Raw genomic sequence first — 21731 nt, 5'->3', positions numbered from 1 at the left:
TTCTTTTTTTCTTTTTGTGACGCTTCACCCCCACTGAGAGGTCAAAGGTCGCAATATCTGTTCTTTTTCTCATGCTCCCACAGTAGCCACTTCACACGCTACACCTTCGTATCTGCTGGAGTAATACGAGCGGATAGCATGTAAGATAAATGTTTAAGAGTCGCAGACGGCGAGACAAACGCACATTTGCTCTCTTCTCCAGCTTGTCTAGTTGCCGGGGTGACCGACCAGCCTGGCTCGATGTTCGAGTACGGGGAGAAAAAGAAAGAAAAGAAAAGAAAGGAAAGAAAAGCGACCACAATCAATGAGACCCCTTTTTGTTTTAGTGGGAACCTCCTTTTACCCCCTGACGACACATACACACACACACACACACACACACACACATACATACACACACACACACACACACACACACACACACACACACACACACACACACAGAAACACACAGGATGACTGAAATGGTGTGTGACTGTGTGCCTTTGTGTCTGACTCCCTCTGCCTCTCTGTGTGTGTGACTGACTTTATTTAAGACAAGGGCCCTTTTGTTTTAAGCCGGAGAATGGCTCCAAGACCGAGGCTGGCCCTGTAATTGGCCTACTTAGGCCCTGCTTAGCATGAGAAAAGCCTTCCTTGGCCCGGCAGTGCCAAGCTAACTCTTGTTTTCAGCCGCCGGACTCGCTGATCAGAATTCAGAATAGGGCCGAAACCCCCCCCCCCTCCTCTACAACCCTGAACACACTCCTCCACCCTCTGCTTTAAATACACTGCACACTAATTACTTAACGAGAAAGATGGGTGGGTGGGGGGTGGAGGGTGGGGTGGTCTTCTACACTTTAACGGAGTGGCGGTGGAGTCCATTTAAAGGAGGAGGGGGGTGGGGAGGCCGGCTCTTTTTTCACCTCTTTCCTCCTCACTTACTTTTTGTCCCACTTTCAAAAAAGAAAAAGAAAGAAAAATGACCCTCTCTTCCATTCTCCTCTCTGTCCTTTATTCTCGAGTTCTCTCCTCTCAGAATCAGCCCAGATGCCACTTGTTGCTGCCGAAATCATTGAACTTAATTAGCGGGACAATGTGTGCGCGGTTTGCTAAGTTTGAGCCGTAAACAGAGTCGCAGCTCTAGAGAGAGGAGAGGAGAAGATAAGTTAGAGAGCGAGGAGAAGTTAGACTGAGCCGTGAGGTGAACATCTCCACGCTGGGCAGCATGGGGTCGTTCTCATGGAGGTAAATACCATCACTAACCAGGGTTTCATTTGTCATTATCAGCTCGGTTTGAGGTGTCTCAGGTAGGCTGTGTCTACAGGAAGCGTCTTGATAAATCTACCGGGTGGTCATTTATGTGTCTGTATGAAGCTGAACTTTTATAGCGTTAGTTATGTGCTGTGTAGAAAGCTATGCTTGAAGATTTACTTGTTAGTGGAGGTATTATTAAAATTTTGGCTATTTTATGTATTTTTTAAATGTTAACCTTAAAATTTGAGTTTCATTTTTCTTTTTTCCTTTTCATTTTCACTTTAAATTATTGTATCATAATACTGGCATTCATTAACTTCCATATATTTATAGTAAACCATGCATACTACTACTTTCTTACTTCCTAACTTGCTTTCTACTAAATATTATAATATTTCCTTTTTTGGTGGTGACACACACATTCAAAATCATTGTATTGCAGAAGAGATATGGAATAGAAGGTAATGATCATATAGAGGTCAGGAATCTCTATCAATAGTTGCATTTCATGTACATCTTCTGCATTTGATTTTGGCATAAATAGAATTTAATTAAGTCAGAAAACCGAATCATTTTAATTTCCATAAACGTTTTTCATTTATTAGAGCTAGCATTCCAACATATTAGCCTTCATGGCTTTGATCCTTAGCCCTTTCCGTACGTACTTGAGGTGAATTCCCTGTACTGGAACCCAATTCAGTTTTTAAGCGACAATGACACGACTGCTGAATTTTAAGTGAATGCAACATTGTTGCACTGCAGTTGTGCACTGAAGGTTGTTATTACCGTCAAATTTGTGGAGTTTTCTGGCCTGTCTTGTGTTTTCGCAATTTGTGGGTCTTATCTATAGAGTGCTAATTTTGACATTGCAATTATCCTGTAGTAGCTTGACATTGTTTTCAGGTAGAGTTTAACTGGCCAGTGTATTCTGACTTTATTCTGTGATGTTTCAGGTATTTCTGCAAACAGTATTTTAGCTTCACTGAACATTTTAGATACAGTGTGTTAAACATTTTGATGATTCGATTCATTACATTTACAGACATCTAACATCCATTGTTATGTTCTTCAGGACTCCAGACAACATTTCAGTTCTGTTCTGTTAGCATTTCCATTATTTTCAAAATACTTTTTTTTTTTTAAATAAATAATTCAAAAAATGCACTGAATTGTCTATATTAATACCTTTGAAACAATTTATTTCCCCTTTCCACCTAATTACTTTTCAAACGATTCCAATATTACAGAGAATAACGATACTACAATAAATTCTCAACAGTCTAACATGAACTTCACTGTCTGGTGTAAAGTGATCAAAACCTTTTGTTTCAAGCGGTGTTCATATTTCAGTGGTCAGTACTGCAAGTGATACTTAACTCTTTGATCCACTGACACTTCTGATACCTTCCAGGTTCTGTTTTCTTGTTCCTCTACACTACAAAAAAATAAAAACATTCAGTTGTTACAAACTTACTTTGAATTTTTTCATTTTTTTTCTAATATTTTTGTCAAGACAATGAAGTTGAGATGTTTAGAACAGTTCAAACAGCCTGAACTTCACTTAAATCCCTCTGATTTTGTATTATTTGGATCTAAAAATTAACACCAAGATACATCAAATAAATCTGTTTGTGAAGATGTGTATCTACGTATTTTTTGTCAGGCAGTATTTGAATTTGTGACTAGCTGTGTCTCGCCTTTGGAGCCTTGATAACCATCGTTTTCGTCTCTATTCACGGGTCCACATGATCACATGATTCCACTCGATGATGAGTTTGATTAACTCTCTCTCTCTTTCTCTGTGTCTTGATGTCTCTCGATCAGTCCATACTGGGTGGTGGTGAGTTGGGCTTGGGGAGTCCCGGTGCGGCGTCACCCACTAAGCCGGCCGGTCAGTACTACCAGCACTACAGCTCCAACCCGCGGAGGAGAACGCTGCACATGGACACCATGGGTGAGAAGCCGCACACAAAGACACACAATATATTTGCTATAGACACTCACATTGTCCCAGTAGCTCCTTTCTCCATCGCGACAATTAAAAGAGGAGCTAAAGAGCACGAACAAGGAAACTACTAGACATGTTAACTTATAAATAAATAATAAATGAATAAATGAAGATAATACATCTAATCCTGCAGTTATTTTTATAGCCACACAAATATGTCTTTATTATCACATAGATTGTAGATTAGTTAGGTGGATCTAATAAACTAGCAAATGACAAGTACACACTCATTGGAAATCTCCATCCACCCTGTCGGTACATAAAGTGGCTCCACGTGGGTCCCGCAGTGTACAGGTAGTGTTACCGCTCAGTTACCTGATTGTAGAAGCTGAACTTTCACTGCTTCTGTTTTGGTTTCTTGCAGTTTAAAAGTCACCATAAGTGGCAGAGAAGAGCTTCATTTGACGTGTGCTCTTATTTGATTTCAGCGGCCACCTGTCAGCCAATTAGAAACCAGAACTTTTGATGGTTTTATTGATGACCAATCAATATTTCATATATGAGATTAAAAAGAAATGTAGGTTTCCAAATTTACAAACAGAAACATTTCTTTATTTTTGGTTTTACCATGTCCTACAAAAGTCAGCTGGGTAGCTGGAAATTTTTTGCATTGATTTAATGAGTCATCATTTAGGTGTGTTGTTAGGTTGAGGTTGTGTTACATTGTGTTGGGATAGCCATCTGTCCAAAGAGGCTAAAAATGAGTATGACTAAGGTTTTATTGTGCTGTTGTCATTTTTAATAAACAACTTGTGGCAATTTGTGGCTCCCACAAGAAATAAAACACCTTTTTAAAAAACTTTTATCATCAGCTTGCATTTTGCTGGTAGCAAAAACCTGATGTGCAACTCCACTGTGTTCCTGAAACACTGGATGCTATTGATGTTACTTTTTAGTCATTTGTTAATTGTTTTGAATCATTTTACCTTGCTCTGAAATTCTCTTAAAACCATAAACATACTACCTTCTGAAATGTAACGATAAAATCAACCGTGACTATTAATTTTGAGATTTTCTCCTATAGGCTTTGAGCTAAAGCTTAGACTAAAACAGCAACAAGAAAGCAGGATGTCAGTAATCGCCTGCCTTCATTTGCGTTGACACTAGTGAACTATTTTAACCTGGACACTCTAGAAGACTGACAAATATGTGACTGTCCTGTCTTTTCTGTGTGTGTGTGCATTTCAAAGAGGTGTTTAAGAGAGGAAAATGCTTGGAAGCCTTTTGAAAAGCAGGACAATAGCGGCTGTGGAGGTAGCCTTGGTAGCGTTAGCCTTGAGAAGACACAAACACACACACACACGTACATGCACACGAGTCTCGAGGCCAATTTCTAAGGATGACGCTCTTTCATTTTTCCATCAAAGTCTCACCTTCCAAGTTTAATAGACTGCTTCGTCGCTCCCCTTGAGAGAAACCCTGAAAAATAATATAAACATGTCAAAAGCCGCACGCCCTGTTTTTATAAAACCAAAGGGGAAATAATTGACCCTGTATCTTTTCGTATCCAGTCTTTGTGTTTCATGCATCTTATTGTGTCGTACTTGTTTGCAGTGAAAGCCTCCTTTGTAAATATATCGGCCTCGCTCGTTCCTCTCCAGCTCATCGATTAAATTCAAACGACCCAGGAAAAAGAAAAAGCGTCTTTTAAAAGACCAATAAAAGCCACTTTGCCTGGTAAACCCTCATCTATTGTTTTATTGTTTTTTCCCCCTCTTTTAGACATTCACACAAAAAAAGTGCGGAAGGTCCCTCCTGGCTTGCCGTCCTCGGTAAGTGATAACATGCTCTTTTTTTGTGATATTTCAGATATTAGGTCTGAGCTGTTGTCTCTGCTCGAGTGCCACGAAGAGGCTGCTCATTCTGTTGTAATCAGCGAGCTGGTTTTGTGTCAGTAAAGGGTAAAGCAAGTGTTGCGTGGCTTTGTGAATCTGTGTACATGTGGATGATGATGATGCTGTTTAGAGCTGAGCTGGACACAAACAGCTGTTGGCTTTTTTGTTGTCACGTTGCTTTTTTTTTGTTTCTATTCATAAATAGTTATTTTTAGTGATTTAATGTTTGGTTTTTAGAAAACTCACAGGATAAAAAACATGAGATGATGCCCGAAAGGTGTTTTTTTTTTTCATGACTATGAACACATAAAAACTGTATATGTAAGGAATCTGTTTTATTCTTTAATTTTTATTGATTTGCTCAGTTGTATTCGTGACATTTTGGACTGAAACTCAGCAGTTGGTTTAAATGGATGGAGTTTTTCAGCAGGTATAAAAGGACAGAAAACCTAAAAGAAACTCAAAACTTGTTGAAAACGAAAAACTAGCACATCAGCTGGCTTTGGAAATCTGTGGAAATGAAGATGCTGTCAGAGCCGAGCTGGACACAAACAGCTGTCGGCTTTTTGTCGTACATGTGGTGTTTTTTGTTTTGTTTTTTTCTTTTTACAAATCAAAAGAAGAAGAGTTTCAATTCAGACAAATAATCCTATAAAGGAAGCAAAGACTCTGTTCTCCTGCATTAGGAAATGGAAGCTGAACGCAGATTTTAGCAAACAAACGAGCTGTTTTTGTAGACTTAACTTTGTACTGGTTTCCCCAAAATATTCATTAGTTAGTTAGAGGAAGAACGAGCAGGAACACTCGTTCATCAGCTGAGAAAAAAAATCAACCTTCAATCAGTTTGATGGTGGATGATGAGTTTAGTGCACCAAAGTTTCAAGGATTTGCTGTTTTTTGATTGGTTGAGCTGTTTGCACTGCCAGAGATATCTGAGAGCCTGTGAATAGTTATTGTTCTTTGGCTAAAGCAGACTAAATGTACACTGGGAAAACTCCAACAGTAAATATTATCAAACTTACAGAGAAAAAAGATCCGTTTTTGGTGATTATTGGTTCCTCCAAAGCTGAATCGACCCTGGCTGCTGTTCTGAGGCCTGACGCACGGACGCTGTTTGACTCAGGAACAAAGCAGCTGTTTCCCTTTGTGTTCCTGGAGTCTTCCTCACCTTAAGAATAAGAGCTTTTATTATTTAGTTTGTGTTTTCTTTGTTCACCTTTTTTGCACTCTTGTGTATTTTTGTCTTCAGTTTTACTTCAGTAATTTTCTTTTTCTTTGTCTTATAAATTCAGCATTTCAAACTGACATGTTATAGCTCTTTCACGGATCTGGCGCTCATTAGATTTATTTCTATCTCTTACTATGAGGTGTTATACATGTCGAGAGTTTTTTTTTCCTTGACGGTGACCTCATTAATGGCCAGTTAACGACGGCTGAATGTACGGCATGTCAGACGCTTCTTTGGCTCGGCGGGAGTCCGCCTTTCTGTGGCCTTGGCCCGCTTTGTCCCCGCTTCCTGCCTCTCTCCTCTGCCACTCTGTGTCTACATCAGCTTGCACCAGCCGGGAGAGGGAGGGAGGAAGAGGAAGGGAAAAAGGAGGGGAAAAAAGGAAAAGAGGGGAGGAAGAAGTGTGCAGTCTGTTTGACAGGTTAACCCTGATCATCTTGGGTGCATGTGAATAAAAACGTGACAGCAAACAGTCGGCACTGCCGAGCAGGAATTTACCATCCAGTTACATCCCAAAATATTACAAAAAACTTTTTTTGTAATATTCAGTTACTTTTACATTTCTTCAACTCCACAACAGGATTTTTTTCTTTTTCATCTTGATATCACTGTAACATTTAGGGTGTAAAACATTGTTACAGTGGGAGCTATTGTTCTTCTATACCAGAACTAAAGACGGTAAACCCTGCAACAGTGAAAACTTTAAACCACTCCATCTGTTTCAACTTAGACCTTGTTTGTTCAGTGCTTCTTCTTCTTCTTTTTCTACTTCGTCTTCTTTCTTCTTCTTCTTCTTCTAAAAAAGTTGCCTGGAGGGTTTGTTGGAAAGCGTTTATGTGTATAGTTTGCGTACACAGATTGGGGACTGAGTCCTGCATGCCACTCTTGAGTGAAAAATGTTGATTTGAAGTGAATGCTCACTGTGTCTTCCTAATCTTAAACAAGTGCTATAGATATTGCGGTAAAGACAATGAAGAACATTGGCAGCAGCCATCGTCTCCTTTCATATCTTGATAGAGCTTTACCACAAGACTAGACAAAACAAGGATTGGACAAACCTCACATCAAGACCGACAGATTTTGAGTATACATCGTCTGACTGATGACACATCCCTGCAAATCCCTGTAAATGTGATTGTTTGCACCACTTGCACAATCTCTGACACTTTAGGATTTTTAGGAATTCTGCTGGTGCACTATTTGAAAATTCTGGTATTGACAGGCAGCTTTCATTTATAAAATATTTTCAAAATAAAAGCACTGTGTGAATATGTACCCTGTGGAAATAAATCTGAAAATGCAAAAACAAAAAGTCTGACGAGTTAAAACTGGAGTTTCTGATTGTAAATGATCTGGAAAATTCTTTAGGAACACCAATCTCGCCACACCACAGTCCTGCACCAAAACATGGAGTGCAGCTTGTGCTGTTCATACGCAGTGAGATTTGCCCTGAAATGGTCAAACTATGGGACAGAAAAATCTTGATTAATCATGGAACACTTTAATTAAGCTCATTTAAACTTCCTGTTTATTTACCAAATATTACTTTGGTAGTAAAACTTAATGCTGTTGATCAGTGGTGTCAGTCACACAGGCAACTAGATCTAAAAACGAAAGATTAAAATTTTCTACCCATACCATCTTTACTGTAGGCTGTACCTGAAAGATCGTCACCTGATTGTTGGTGAAGTCCCACCATGAAACCTCAGACTGAGGGACTTTTGCTGTTGCCATGTTACCTTTTTAAAACCAGATGCCATGAAAATGGGGCACATCTCACTGTGAATCCAAGAGACACCACCTTGGTATATCATCATTTTCCAAAATAGTTTCCAAAATAGGCTTCATGTTGTATTTAGCATCCCTTTAAGTGACAAATTCGGCCTATAAAGTTGTCAGGAAAGTGTTTTTCTACATACACACAGACTGTATGCAGGTTTTAGCCAGCAGGTTGGTATTGATTTCACTTTGATGCTACGTTCATCTTTAATGTCGTGATGGAATGGGTTTGCACGTTCAGTCATCACAACTGAATCAGTAATAATTGACTCCTAACTCGTAATTGACTTAGCCGTAGTTCAAGTGTTTACCTTAGCATTTGTGACGCTGTGTTCCTCTCAAGGCATGTTTGCTGGTGCAGATCAGTAGCTTAAATGTAAACAGGACAGGGTTGGCTTGTTGGGATCATTTTTGCCACTTTTTCCACAATTTCATGTCATGTAAACCTTTCAGTCTCAGCTCAGCTTTATTTGTACCACACAGCATCTTGAGTTTTCTGTTTTGTACTTTGTAAATAAAGTCGTTTTATTTTGAAAGTATTTCATTTTCATTTTTGATCAATTTTTTTTTTATCAATTTCATCTATTTATGTAACAGTTTTCATCCATCTATTGAGCTTAGGACCTATGTGTAAACTCCGATTGACAGGTAGCTTGTAGCGGATTGTCTATTGGCCAGCTTGCTCAGGAGTTTTGGTCTCTAACCTTCCTATGACTTGTGCGCTGGATAAAAACCTCACACTCATGTCTGACTGAGTTGTTCAGCTGTAAAAGTCTAGTGTCAACAGCCAGGTGATCCAGGTTTTGGATCTATCTGCACTTACTTCGCCTTCATGTCTGAGCTGTCTCCTCTCTCCGTTGTGTCTCTGTTGCCACCTCTGTGATGTGACTAATCCTGCCTTCTCCTCCCGTTCACATGTAGAGAAAATGAACAAGGAGAGGACCTAGTGCCTGTGAAATGGAGAGGTTGGTTCCCCTGCTGGAAAATAAATTCCAAGGCACTTTCCACCAGCTTTTTGGCACGAGTATTGGCTATGTGGGAGAGCAGAAAGTGAATTGAGAGCTTTGTAGGGCTTAAATGCATTCGGTTTGTATTTTAGGTGTCTTTGAATTGCACAAGGCCCAGGTTCTGTCGTGCCATGAGTCAGCTTCAGCACCCGGCCTCGTCTGAAGCTCTGGCTTTTATTCTGAAAAAGCATTGCTGACAGGTGTTCATTTTCATAATCGCTTCTGTTTGGGTTTGAGATGTACTTTAGACATTTTAGAGAGGGGGGGAAGAGATTTAAACTTTGTATTTCTGAGAAAAACACTAAAACACACACTTTAACACAATGTTCCAGAACAGACACTGAAAACAGCGACATTGTCTGAGCTTTGTGTTGTGTACCCAGATATCGTGGCCTAAACAGCATTAGAGTGCGAACAAAGAGGAACAGCTAGTGGCTAATACCGCGTGACTTTTTATTGAGCGCATTCATCAAAATGTTAATAAGTATGAGATAAAAAATAAAATAAAAACAGGTCTCAGCTGCAGATAACAGCTAACTGTTATATACGGGTATTTCATTATAATTAACCCCCCCCCCCCCAAAAAAAAAAATATACAACTTACACAGCTTTTATATAAATTGTGTATCCCTGCAACATAGATGCTGTCTTCTAGTCTATGTATCTATGTTCATGTTGAGACTGAGTATATACCAAAACACTTCGGACCTTTTTTTAAAAAGATAAAAGCTGTCCACGTGTGTAGTGTCACTCATATGAGCAATGACGGCATCCCTGAATTACCATAACACGGTAATACCCTGTACTGCCAGAATAAACAGCTGGCTTGCATGCAATTGTGATTTTTCTTAAGTAAATAAAGCAATATGTGTTGAGCCCCCTTTTTTTCTTTTCTTTTTTGCATGAATCCAGGAGGGGATGCAGATCTGTTTTTTCTTACCAGACTGTTTCTTGTTTCTTACAAAACATTCCATATGAAATTGATAGTTGGTGCCTTGCTGTAGGGATTGAACCTATAAAGCCTGTCAGCTGCTTATTTTTAACCTCGGATCAGCCCTACAAAGAATTTTCCTGCAAGTTTTCCCATTTGATTTTTAGAGCTGAGCATTTGGGTGTCTGTTCAGAAATCCTTCCTGCTCCTCTTTTTTTTCCCTGTCTTTTTTTTTCCGAATGGTCCGGCCTCCAACACTGCTGCCAACAGCAACGGCAAGGAGGCTGAGGCGTCTTTTCATTCCTGCCTCCAGCAGCCAAGCGAGCTGCCTGCCGCCTTCTTTTTAATGCAGTAAATTGAACTCTGAAATGATTTGATAAGGATTTCTTTTTTGTCAATCGAGTTCTTGCTTTTTGTTTTTCCTTTTCAAATAATTTGGGTCACTTTTCAGTCATCTACAGCAACTGTATGTGTTGATTCTGCAGGATGCTCTTGTGTAAGTTAAACATCAGTTAAACTTATTGAAATCCTTCAGTTTAAAGGAGCAAATGCTTAAATGTTAAAGGATAAAATCCTGAATCTGAATTTCTTTCTTCTAAATCATTGATTATGTCCATAAATTAATCACTACAAATGATTCTATATTTACGACTTAATGTAAGGTGTGAAATTGTTATGCTTGTTTAGTGGTTGGCTGTCATATTTAGGGGTTAAAACCCTTTACTTTCTGATCTGTGTCTTCACCAGAAGCCTTAAAATATTTACTGTAGGGTAGACGTAAAAGCATTTTTGACAGCAGAGACACTGAGCCAAAAATAATTGTATAATTTAACAAACATTACTGATGCTGGTGAATATTTTTGTGTTCAATTAGTGTAGATTATACAGTATGACTGACTAAATGTTACTGGTTAAAATATAAAAGGTTTATGTATCACATACATGTTTTAACATATACTAAAATTTTTATGTTTTAATTCTTTTTTAAATTTATTTCTTGTAGTTAGTATGTATGTTTTTAACACAACATTTAAAAAAAATTGTAAGGTCAAAGGTCAGCTTATTATTATCAATGTAAAATGCATCTTCCTTTAATAAATACTGTGGGAGTGTGATTGGTGATTTTTTTATACTATTGTTATTGTTATTATATATTATATTTATACATGTGTACTGAACAACCACAGTGAACAAACATCACAAGGACTCTTCGTTGAGCTGTACCAACGTCTGACAGAAAAAACAATAGCTTGTGGATTTTAAAGAAATATTTTTATAAAGGAGAAGAATGAATATACATACATACAATGTTCTGGTTGTCTAAATGATGACGCCCTGTGTCAGAAACCGTAGACATGAAATAACAAACACATGCGCACACAAACACACACGCACGCACACGCTTTTTGCCCAGCCTGCACCTGCTCTGACTACAAACACGACTTCACAGAGGAATGCCTGTAATGTTAGTGTGTGTGCATGTGTGTGTGAGAGGGAGAAACACAGGGTGTGTGTGTGTGTGTGTCTAATTCTATGGAGACACAGAAAGGCCAAAAACAAAAGTTCTCTTTGTGAGCAAAATGGCTTTGAGTAAACAGCGTGGAAACATTTCTCCATCCAAACATCCCGAGTCTCGTGTTGACAGATTCGCTCCCTATAGTTCCCTAAAAGAAAAGGCCATTTTTCTTTGTTTGTTTGATTGTTTTGTTTGTTTGTTTTTCATATTTGTCTTAAAATTAAATGGGATAATATATGTACATTGAGAGAGCTGTTGGAGGTTTTAATGTTTCCCCCGGTCCTTGTTGGCAATGAAGAGTTGCCCCAGTGCTCTGACTTCAGTGCGGGGAAAGAAGTGTCTATCTTGCAAAGTTAAAGCCTTTATGATAATAAATTCCAAATTTGTGTTTCTTTACTGAGCAACCAAGTTGCACTGCTGGGAACAAACATAGTCAGTAGTTCACATTTTTGTGCCAAATATGGACTCACTACCAAGGAATCGCTTAGCTGTAGAAAGGAGATTACAGGATGATTACATCAATATATAAATAATACTATGTACACACAGTTGACCCTAGATAGTGGTCAATAGTAACCTTAATAGTGACCTTCTTGGAAAAAGTGAAGACCCCACAAAATGTCCTTACCTATCAAGGTCCTCATCACTTTAATCAAGAATCAGGCAAAAAGAAACAACTAAGCTGAGGGATGTTTGCAAACTGTGTATATTATTTGAAGGTTATTTGTGTTGAGTATTAATAACTGATACATAATTATTAATTAGCAACACCTAGACTGTACTCTCTATAGTGGATGGTGGTCCAGACAGTGTTTGAGCCAAGGAGATGTGTTTTATTCTCATTTTCTGCTCTACTGTTAGAAGTAGATGAACGCTCAACAGCTGACTTTAATTAACTTAGATCATTTCTGTATGATTTTTAATTGTTTTATGGGCCATTTGGGGGGGAAAAACAAGTTTATATGAAGTGACAAGATGACAGAATCAGAAATATATTTGGGAGGATACTTGAGTTTTAATATTGAGTCATATTGTTCAGTGTTTTCTCATGGCCTTACTGTCTTTGTGCAGTTTAGTTGTTTTAAAGCGACATAAATCAATAAGTGGCCACTAGGGGCAGTAGCAGCAGATTTCTAGGCCATACAGTGATTATTTCTTTTTTGCATTTAAAACACTTCCGTATTTGGTGACTTGTACACTTAATTTGATGACTTTAGAAGCAATAACAGTGTTTTAGTCTCAAATTTAACTTTTTTGATGTTTTGAGGCACAATGTATTTATGTAAATGGACTAATGATTTCTGGAATATTTTGTGTAAGTTTAGCATCTTTCAGCTTGGTTTCAGTGATATTTGACAACTTCCATTAGATCAAGATGCTTTTTTGCCTTTTTTGCCATCTTTCCTTAATTCATTGGCTGTTACGGTGACATTTTCTCTATGTTTAAGGAACGTCGATACTCTCTGTATCTGTACGTTGTTTAATTTGACTTGTTTTTCCCTGTTGTCATGTTGCTGCCCTCCCATATGCTCCAGCGTGTGAGTGCACTTCATTTAAGCAAAAAGTCTTGACTGTTTTCTCTCATCTCTCCACTGCGGGCGATGGGCCTCTTTCTTTTAATTAATTCTTTTTTCTTTTTTTTTGTCTCCCTGCGCCACAAGTTTGTTATTGTTGTTTGTCAAATTTTGTTTGCTGAGTTGATGATTTACTTTGAGAAACAATTAAACGTCACTTGAGAGGAGAGCGTGGGACGTCTTTGTAATCAAAAGGAAATTAGGCATCAGTTGCTAACATTAGCAGGTTGCAGAGTGCCGTCTCGCTGTTGTTTTTCTTTGTTTGGTGTTAGGAGTATATCAGCTCTCTCTGCTTTTTTTTCCTGCTTTAGATATCATTGTTTTTGTTAATTTGTCATTCAGGCTGATAAAGTCTCCAGCTCGTCCTCGGAGCTTTGCTAATGTTGACTGAATTAATAATAAAACACAGTCATAGTTATAAAGATTATCCCCAAAATCGACTCTAATGAAGCCGTGAAGATGAAGCTGTTAAAGGGAGTGGAAATAAATTGTATGTGCTTGTTGAATCTTCATTATTTAGTCCATTTGTAGCTTTTTTCCTTCTTTTTTTTTTTTTGAAGGGGGAATAATAACACACACAAACACACAAACATCCACTCTCTCACACACAGTTACCTCACCACTGTAGGAGCAGCCATGTTTTACAGATTCATCCTGTGTGACTTCTTGTTTTCAGGGTTTAAATGTGAATATTATTTTACATTTTCACACTCTGGAAAAATGGCATCTGTTTATTTATAGCTTTGGATTGTGGATTTTTTTCTTTAAAATTGAGACAATAAATATAGCAAATCTTAAATCAAAGCACAATACATTATTTAATTTTCAATATTATAAATGATGGTTTCTCAAAAGTAAAAAAGCGTTTGTAGTCGGAAAAGCTTTTTAATAATTCAGTAATGTTGAAATTGTTACATTTTATCCATCATGATGTAGTAAAAATCATTTATTCCTCAGAGTATGTTATTATTATATTATCTTGGAGGTTTCCTACTATACAGTAAAATATCTTAACAACAGGTTTCACTTCTTTTAGCAAAAGTTAATATGTGATTATTTTTCATCTGTAACTCATTTGTCACCAAATCTAAATGACACTTAAAGCACTTAAAGTGTATTTGTACAAAAAAAAACAAGGCAACAGATCTGACTTTTAAGAATACCAAACAACCATAAAATTGCATTTTTACCTGAAGCTCATCATTCAGTATTTTGATTTCTAATATAAAGGATCCAGAGTGTGAAGAGTCTCATCTTCAGCTCCCTACCAGCAGAAGCCTTTAAAGACAGACCTTCACTTCCTTTGATTTTAGGCTTTTAAAGAAGGACTCCTGGGGTCTCAACATTTTATGTGGCTTATTTAAAAAAACAAAAAAACAACTCCTTGTAGGGTAAATATTTTCAAACCCTGAGATTAAATCCTCTTCGGTGATCTGACCAGGGCGATCTGCTCCCATCTCTGGCTATTTCTTCTCTCTCTCTCACTCACTCTCTCTCTCTCTCCTCGGCTCAGATGTGGTTTTGTTTAAAGTCGACAGCGTTAATTAAATTAAGCCAGGTCTTGCAGAAGGCACAGTAGGAGAGCCGGCGGTCCCCGGTGGGCCGCGGGTGGAGGAGGGATGAAGAGTGGGGGGAGTGGAGAGCAATAGTGGTGGTGGTGGTGGTTGGAGGGTGGTTGGAGGGGGGTACAGGGAAACTTTTTAGTGAGCCATACTGCCCCCTTCAGACAACCCCAGATGCTACAGAGAGGCTGCCTACCAGTGAACTGCTGTGTTGTCTGTTTCCTGCATCGTGTGAAGGCAGCTGTGTGGTTTTAGATACGCAGGGTTTGAAAAGTGTGATCAAAAATTGGATTTTTGGTTTTTGTAATTAGGAAAAAGTTATTTTAAAAGGGCAACAGTTCAATTGCCAAAAGTATGCGGACAGACTTACCCTGTGCTGCTGTAGTGATCTGCATTTCAGGTCAGATTTCATTTGTAGGGTCTTCCTCCCATTCAGGCTCAGAAGCATTAGTGAGGTACAGCAGTGATGCTGAGAGATAAATCCTGGCTCACACTCGTGGTTCCAACTAATTTTGGTTTTGGATGAAGCTGCACCAAATTAACACAAGTAATTATGTATATATATATATATAGAGAGAGAGAGAGAGAGTAATAATTAGAAAGCCCAATTTGTTCTATATTTTGGAACAGCAGAACAGAAACATTAATAGTATGAAAGAATAAATGTTTTTTTTATTTAAAAAAATAAAGGCAGATTTATGAGATATATTTGCGAGCCTGCAGAAAGTAGTAAGTTGTGTTTACTCTCTTGTCTTTTGGTCAAACTGGTTGCACTTGTTTGTGTGAATCCACTTTGTCACAAAAATAAAAAAAATTGAAAAGCACACAGTGACCTCACCTCCTCGTGTGTGAAGTGGTGCTGAAAATGAAGTGTCTGCGTGTGCGCGTTTCTGTGTTAGCATGCTGCTCAAATTAGCGGCGTTGTACCCGGCCTTGGCAGAAGATGAAACGAGAAGGAGGCTGCAGAGAAGGAGGGGTGACAGAGAGAGCACTCGCATGCAGCTTTGACATGTATAAAAATAACATAAAATGTCCAGTCTTTTTTTATAACATTGTTACAAATTGCTGTATTTGCATCATTGGTAAAAATCGCTGCCTCTCAGTTTCATTCGTGCTTGCAGGTAACCATTAAAACCCATGAGTGAAAGTGGCTTCAGACTCATGGGTATATTGTGGGGGGATTTAAGGTGAGCTCTGATTTAAAACAGTAATAGACTTGGTGGACATAACGCAGGAACTCGAGTTTAGGTGTGAATGCTGCCGTTGTCCTGCAGCCACAGCTTCAGTGTTTATTCTGAAGAAATCCAGAGAGCAGCTTCAGCCAGAGATGACCTCATGGTTTAACTGCTAAACACACACACATACACACTTACGCACACACACTGACAGACAGCTGTGTGTGCAGTTATGTTTTGCGGATGCTTCAGTGACTCATTCCACTTGAAAAAGCTGCAGAAATGCCTTTAAAATACGAGTCTGTCCGCCTCCTGCCTTTTTACAACTGCTTTAGCACAACTTATACATTAATCAAATGGCATAGTTAAAAAGAATTGTTGAGAAAGAGAGTCCACGTGGATGTGCGTTCTTTGTTCGTGTGTGTCTATAAGCTATTTGCTTGGCTCTCAGCCCCAAAATGTCCCACACTGCTGCACCCCGACCGCCATTTTGTGTCAGATGGGAAGCTGACTAATTGAATTACAAAGCATCCATTTGTGTGTGTGTGTGTGTGTGTGTATTGCTGTGTATGAGTGTCTGTGTACATGGATGCATGTGTTGTTTGTGCAGATCCTCTTGTCCAAAAAGGGACTTTGTTTGACATAAAACTAAACCTTCCACACAAATAGCATGCACAGTATATACATAGCTTACACAAATGTAGCTTATACCGCTCAGTTCTGTTTAAAAGTCCACATTTAAACTCACTTAAATGATAAATATTTAAAGGAAACGTAACACTCTAACAGCTTCAATTGAGTTTTTGACCAATTTGGTTACTCAGCTGCTAAAAGGCCGGGGGTGGGGCTTGTTTTTGACTTAGAGCACAGGGTGGTAACAGTAGTGTAATTGCTAGCATAGTCTTGCTATAACTATGTTTTTAACATGTTTTACTTGTGTTACCCTGGCTTTTGTCCCATTTCCCATAATCTACTTAATAGCTATTACTGTATAGCCCCTTAAATTATACTACTCTGTCTCAGATGTTCAATTACAAATCTTTCAATCTAATGATAAGTCTATGTTGTCTTAGCTTATAATGGTTGGTTCACATCTTATGGTAATGTCATGTCATTTTGTCATTTCCATAGTTACAGTCTTGGCAAAAAGAAAGCACATGCTCTTGAAGTTCCAATGTTCTTTAAGATAAAAAATAATAATCTGATCCTTAGCAGGTCTTAAAACGAGCTCAATACAACCTCATATGAACTGTAAAACATGTCATATTAATTATTAATAATTAATTATTGCCATAATAGAAACTTTAATAGGAATAAAGAGAATAAATAGCAGTTAGGTGCTGTTGGGCAAATGCACTAATGCAAGGAGGAACTAGACCTCAGAGGGGAGAGAATTTCCAAACAATTTGAAGACCGTCATTCTATAGTGACAAAGATTCTTCACAAGTGGAAAATATTAAAGACAGTTACCAGTGTTCCCACCAGTAGACATGCCAGCAGAACATGAAATGCTCAGAGAAACTGCAAAAAAGCCAAGAGTTCAGACTCTACACGCTTCAGTTAGTATTTTAAATATTAATGTTTGTGAGAGTAGATTTAGGAAAAGACTGAACGTGTGTGACTCATTTGGAACACCTCTTTTCTCTAAAAAAGAACATGGCAGCACAGTTTAAGTTTGCAAACATGCATCTGAACAAACCACAAGAACTCTGGAAAAATGTTCTTTTGACAAATGAGAGCAAATTGGGTCTTTTTGACCAAAATGCACAGCACCACATACAAAGTCTATCAGCAGGAATACCTCAAACCATCTGTCAAGCATGGTGGTGGAGGGCTGAAGATTTGGGTTTGTTTTCCAGCCACTGGACCTGGGCACTGCTGCATATCAAAGTACTCTAGAGTCAGATGTGAGGTCATCAGTGCAACAGGCCAATGATCCCAAGCACAGCAGCAAATCTACAGCAGAGTGGCTGAAAAAGAAAAGAATCAAGTAGCCAGCAATGACCCAGTCATTGCAGACTTGTTGAAGGGAATGCTTCTGCAGTCTATTGAATCAAGGGGTCTACTTTGTTTTTCACGTGCTACTTCTCTACTTTGGCTTATTTTTTGTTAAATAAATAATTACACAATGCATTTATTTTAACATAATCATGCTATCTGGAAGTTTAGCTTGATCTTGAGCTGTTAGATGTAGAGTTGGGGAAGTCTTGAAATAAACTGATGTGCCAAAGCATCTATCAATACTGCCAGCCCCCAATGATCAACAAACAAGCTTGTCTGAATACACTCCTTGGTATTTTTCAAGTTTTCCACTTAGTTGCTGATCCTTCAATTTGAACTTTGTTGTACTTTAGAGAAAGGATAGCAGTTTTTCTTCCACAACTGCCTCAGTGCTTGAAATCTTCCCTGTCAATGAAATGACCTCGGCCAAAGGATGTTTGCTGCCCTTCTGTCCTTGTGAGGACATTTGGCTTTTACAAAAGCCTCCCTTGCTTTATCATACACACACACACACACACACACACACACACACACACACACACACACACACACACACACACACACACACACACGCATGCACACACATACAGGAGTGCCTGCTGCAGATGTGAAGGTTTCCCGGTGCATTCCTGAGCCCAAATATTTGGCTGCAACAACCAGCAGCAGAGAGCGGCACTCTGATTTGCTCCAAGGCTGAGAGGGAAATCACATGTTGTCACACACACAATCATTGGCAGACTCACACACATACGCACACACACGCACCAATATGCATTTTGAGTGACAGAACTGCTTTAATTTGTTGATATCGTGTTGAATATTTCTCAATTGTCCCTCTCAGTTGCACCAAACCACCAAACGCAGTCATCATTTTATTGGTTTTTTTTCATGTTTTTTCTTTATTATAATATTTTTCTGCTTTAAAACTTTTATTAAATACTACAACGTGAAACGAGCATCACTTACAGGAACAAGAGGATAATACATTTAAAACACTAACATTGTTTATAACATAAGGATCAGATTCACTAGCAGTGGATTTCTGACAGCAGTGATCATAAATACTATAATCTTCCATTTTTCCCACCCTTGTTGCTTATCAGTTCTCACATGTTTAGAGCTTCCTTGAATGCACCACCAAGTTGTGTTTGGAGAGCAATGCCTGCTGACAGCTAATTGCTCTGTGATCTTAACATGAAAAGTTGTCAAAAAACAGTTTCCAAGTTGTAAAATGAATTTGTGATCACGAAGAAAAAAAAAAAACCAAAACAGAATGTGAGATAATTATGGGCACTTTACACACAGTTGCTGCATTTTGATGACTTTTAAGCTTTAATGTCTCGGGCTGAAATGCACTGCGCACCGAAAAAGAGATTGTACGAGATTATGAAAACCTCAGCTTGAGAGGTGATAAATACTATCTGAATCACTTTGAGAGTTTGGTGAAGAAAGACAAGAACCAGAAATATGGGAGAGGAAAACTTCTGGAAAGAAAGAATGAAGGTCAAGATTTAAAAAAAACAACAAAAAAAGAACAGGCTGTTGGTCCGACGAGAGCACTGCCTAGAAGAAAGGCTGTGTCTTAGTGATCTGAATATCAGCCTCATAACACACGTGTGAGACACACACACACCCTGTCGTGTGGCGGTAATGCGTGCTGGTGGTGTGGATTAGCTTCATCTCTAATCATTGTTTTCATTCTGACACGGTCTGTGTAAAGCATACCTGAACACAAAGCGCTGAGTGGGTCTTTCTTTCAGCAGCAGGTTGCACTCTTCGCTGGAAGAACTGCTCAGCAGGAGGACAGCAGGTTTCACACTGAGTCAGACCTCGGAAACTGGTCTCAGGTTTGATTGGTGAACAAACCGCAAGTTATCCTAATTCCCATTAAAGTCATTGAAAACTAGCTGTAGGCAAGTATCCAGCATGGTTTTACTGCATATGATTACTGCATATGAGCCAGAACGAGAAAAACTCTCCACAGTGTTTGGCTCCAAATCTAAAATGTAATACTTAAAAGATTTTCTCAAAAGGAGCATTTCAATCCACCTTTCTATTTCTATCCAGACATGCCTGTAGACGTTATATGAATCAAAGTGTTGTCTTTGCAAGAATCCTTTAGGAATTTCTATATTAAATTACAGCCGTTCAGAATATATTATGTGTTTGTCTCCCAAAAATCCTGAATTGGAATCTATGGGAGATTTACAAACAGCAAAGATGATAGAAGTAAAGCTTTTCAAAACTAATTTGTGGATGAACTTTAATTTGTTTAAATCAAATTTTACTGGTGATCCTAAAAATGCCTCGCTCTTATCATCTACAGTTCCAGCAGAAAATGCTTTGTGACATATCTACAGCGAACATTTAAATGTAAAAAATACAAAAGTAATGTCCACTTAAAACTCTTTTACATATGCAAAGCATGCTGTCTTTGCTCACCTTAAGAATACAGCTAATTAAATGGTTGCACTGATAAATCCTTGGTGTTTTAACAGAAAAAAAGTAGTTTGCAGTCATGCTAACAGCTGGTGCTGTAGGCAAAATGCAGATGTCAGCAAGCTAACACAAGTTCTGACGAGGCTGACTGTGCCCGGACCAAATCTGACTGAGGCGTCTTCTTGTTTAAAGAGACTTTTTTCTGCCCGCCGTTTCCAAATAATGGGCAGGAAATTAAAAACAAGAGGAAATTGTTGGGTACTCTTACTATGTAAAGTGCTTGGAGAAGACTATTGTTATCTTTTGTGGATAAATAAATTGATTGTTCCAGACTAAATTGAGCTGTTCCAGAAGTAAGGCAAGCTCATTTAATTCCCTCTTATATTTTTAGCATTTCTAATAGCCAAACTTAAAGCATTGGGGAAAAAAAGCATGCTGTGGATGTAAATAAAAATAGAGTAATGTGTTCAGAAAATATCCAAAGCTAATGAGCACTCTTTTCTACAACCCTCACATAGCTCTGACATTTAACCTCACTGGCTAAATGTTAGAAATTAATGGAAGAGTCGAGTTCAGGAATGGGTGAAGGTGCTGTGGTTTATAGGGTTACTGAAGTTGGGCTAGCTGGTATATAATAATGTGCTACGTGGTAGCTAGCTACACAGCTATGGTTAGCATAACATAAACACAGTGAAGCTGGAGGATGAATGCTAACTTTTTTCCACTCGCTGAAGGTTGCAATCGCATGGCAGGATGCTGTAAACAGACCAACCTTAAGTCAGAAGAACAACTGAGATAATCCATCCGCAATATGAGATTAGTTATTAATTTACTGCTGCATGGGCTGGGCTGTAGTTACATCGTAAGGTTTTAAAAACTGAGCTTTAAAATAAACAGTGGTAATAAAAACCGAGAGAGGCTGACAGTGATCACTGCCCTTTTTCAGATTAAATAGAACAAGATACAAAACATTAAAACATGTTAAAAACACAACAGCCTTAATAAACACAAAGTAGTTTGGACCTGGAAGCAGGGTTCATATGTCATCACTTAGAGACTGGACGGTTGTAGTTTCTTCAACCGAGCTTTATTTTGAAAAGAAGGAATTTGAAAGGAGTGGCAAAATGTAGGAAATATTAAAAGGCCTGCACCATATTTCATAGTAATCGAACTAATAGTTGAAAATTCAGTAGAAGCACATCATGAGAAGACCAAAACAAGTTCTTAAATTTCAGCTTCAGAGAGTGATAACGTTCAGGGAATGTGCCGCCTGTTTGAGTCATATTAAGTGGTAATCAGCTGAAATCATCTGAGCTGGTGATGCCCTACATTCTTTGATTGATGAGCAGTTGAATGGCAGTCGTACTCTGAGGTTAAGGTAGTGATGAGACAGCAGATTGGGATTTAAACAAGAAATTAGGTAATGCTATCTTAGCATGT

General features: G+C 38.5%; 1 protein-coding gene across 7 annotated transcripts in view; it reads left to right on the top strand.

Annotated features, from left to right (window-relative positions):
• LOC134618721 (transcription factor 4-like) overlaps positions 1-21731 on the top strand; it is a 235360-nt gene that overhangs the window by 125987 nt on the left and 87642 nt on the right. For all 7 annotated transcript variants that reach the window (XM_063464252.1, XM_063464251.1, XM_063464248.1 and 4 more), the window contains 2 exons: positions 3061-3190; positions 4967-5016. In XM_063464252.1, coding sequence (XP_063320322.1) covers positions 3061-3190; positions 4967-5016 — 180 coding nt within the window. The remainder of the gene's footprint in view (positions 1-3060; positions 3191-4966; positions 5017-21731) is intronic.

Source organism: Pelmatolapia mariae, linkage group LG20 (assembly GCF_036321145.2).
Source record: "Pelmatolapia mariae isolate MD_Pm_ZW linkage group LG20, Pm_UMD_F_2, whole genome shotgun sequence".
NCBI lineage: Eukaryota > Metazoa > Chordata > Actinopteri > Cichliformes > Cichlidae > Pelmatolapia > Pelmatolapia mariae.
Note: the sequence above shows the minus strand (reverse complement) of the source record. Positions and strands in the feature narration are given on the sequence as shown.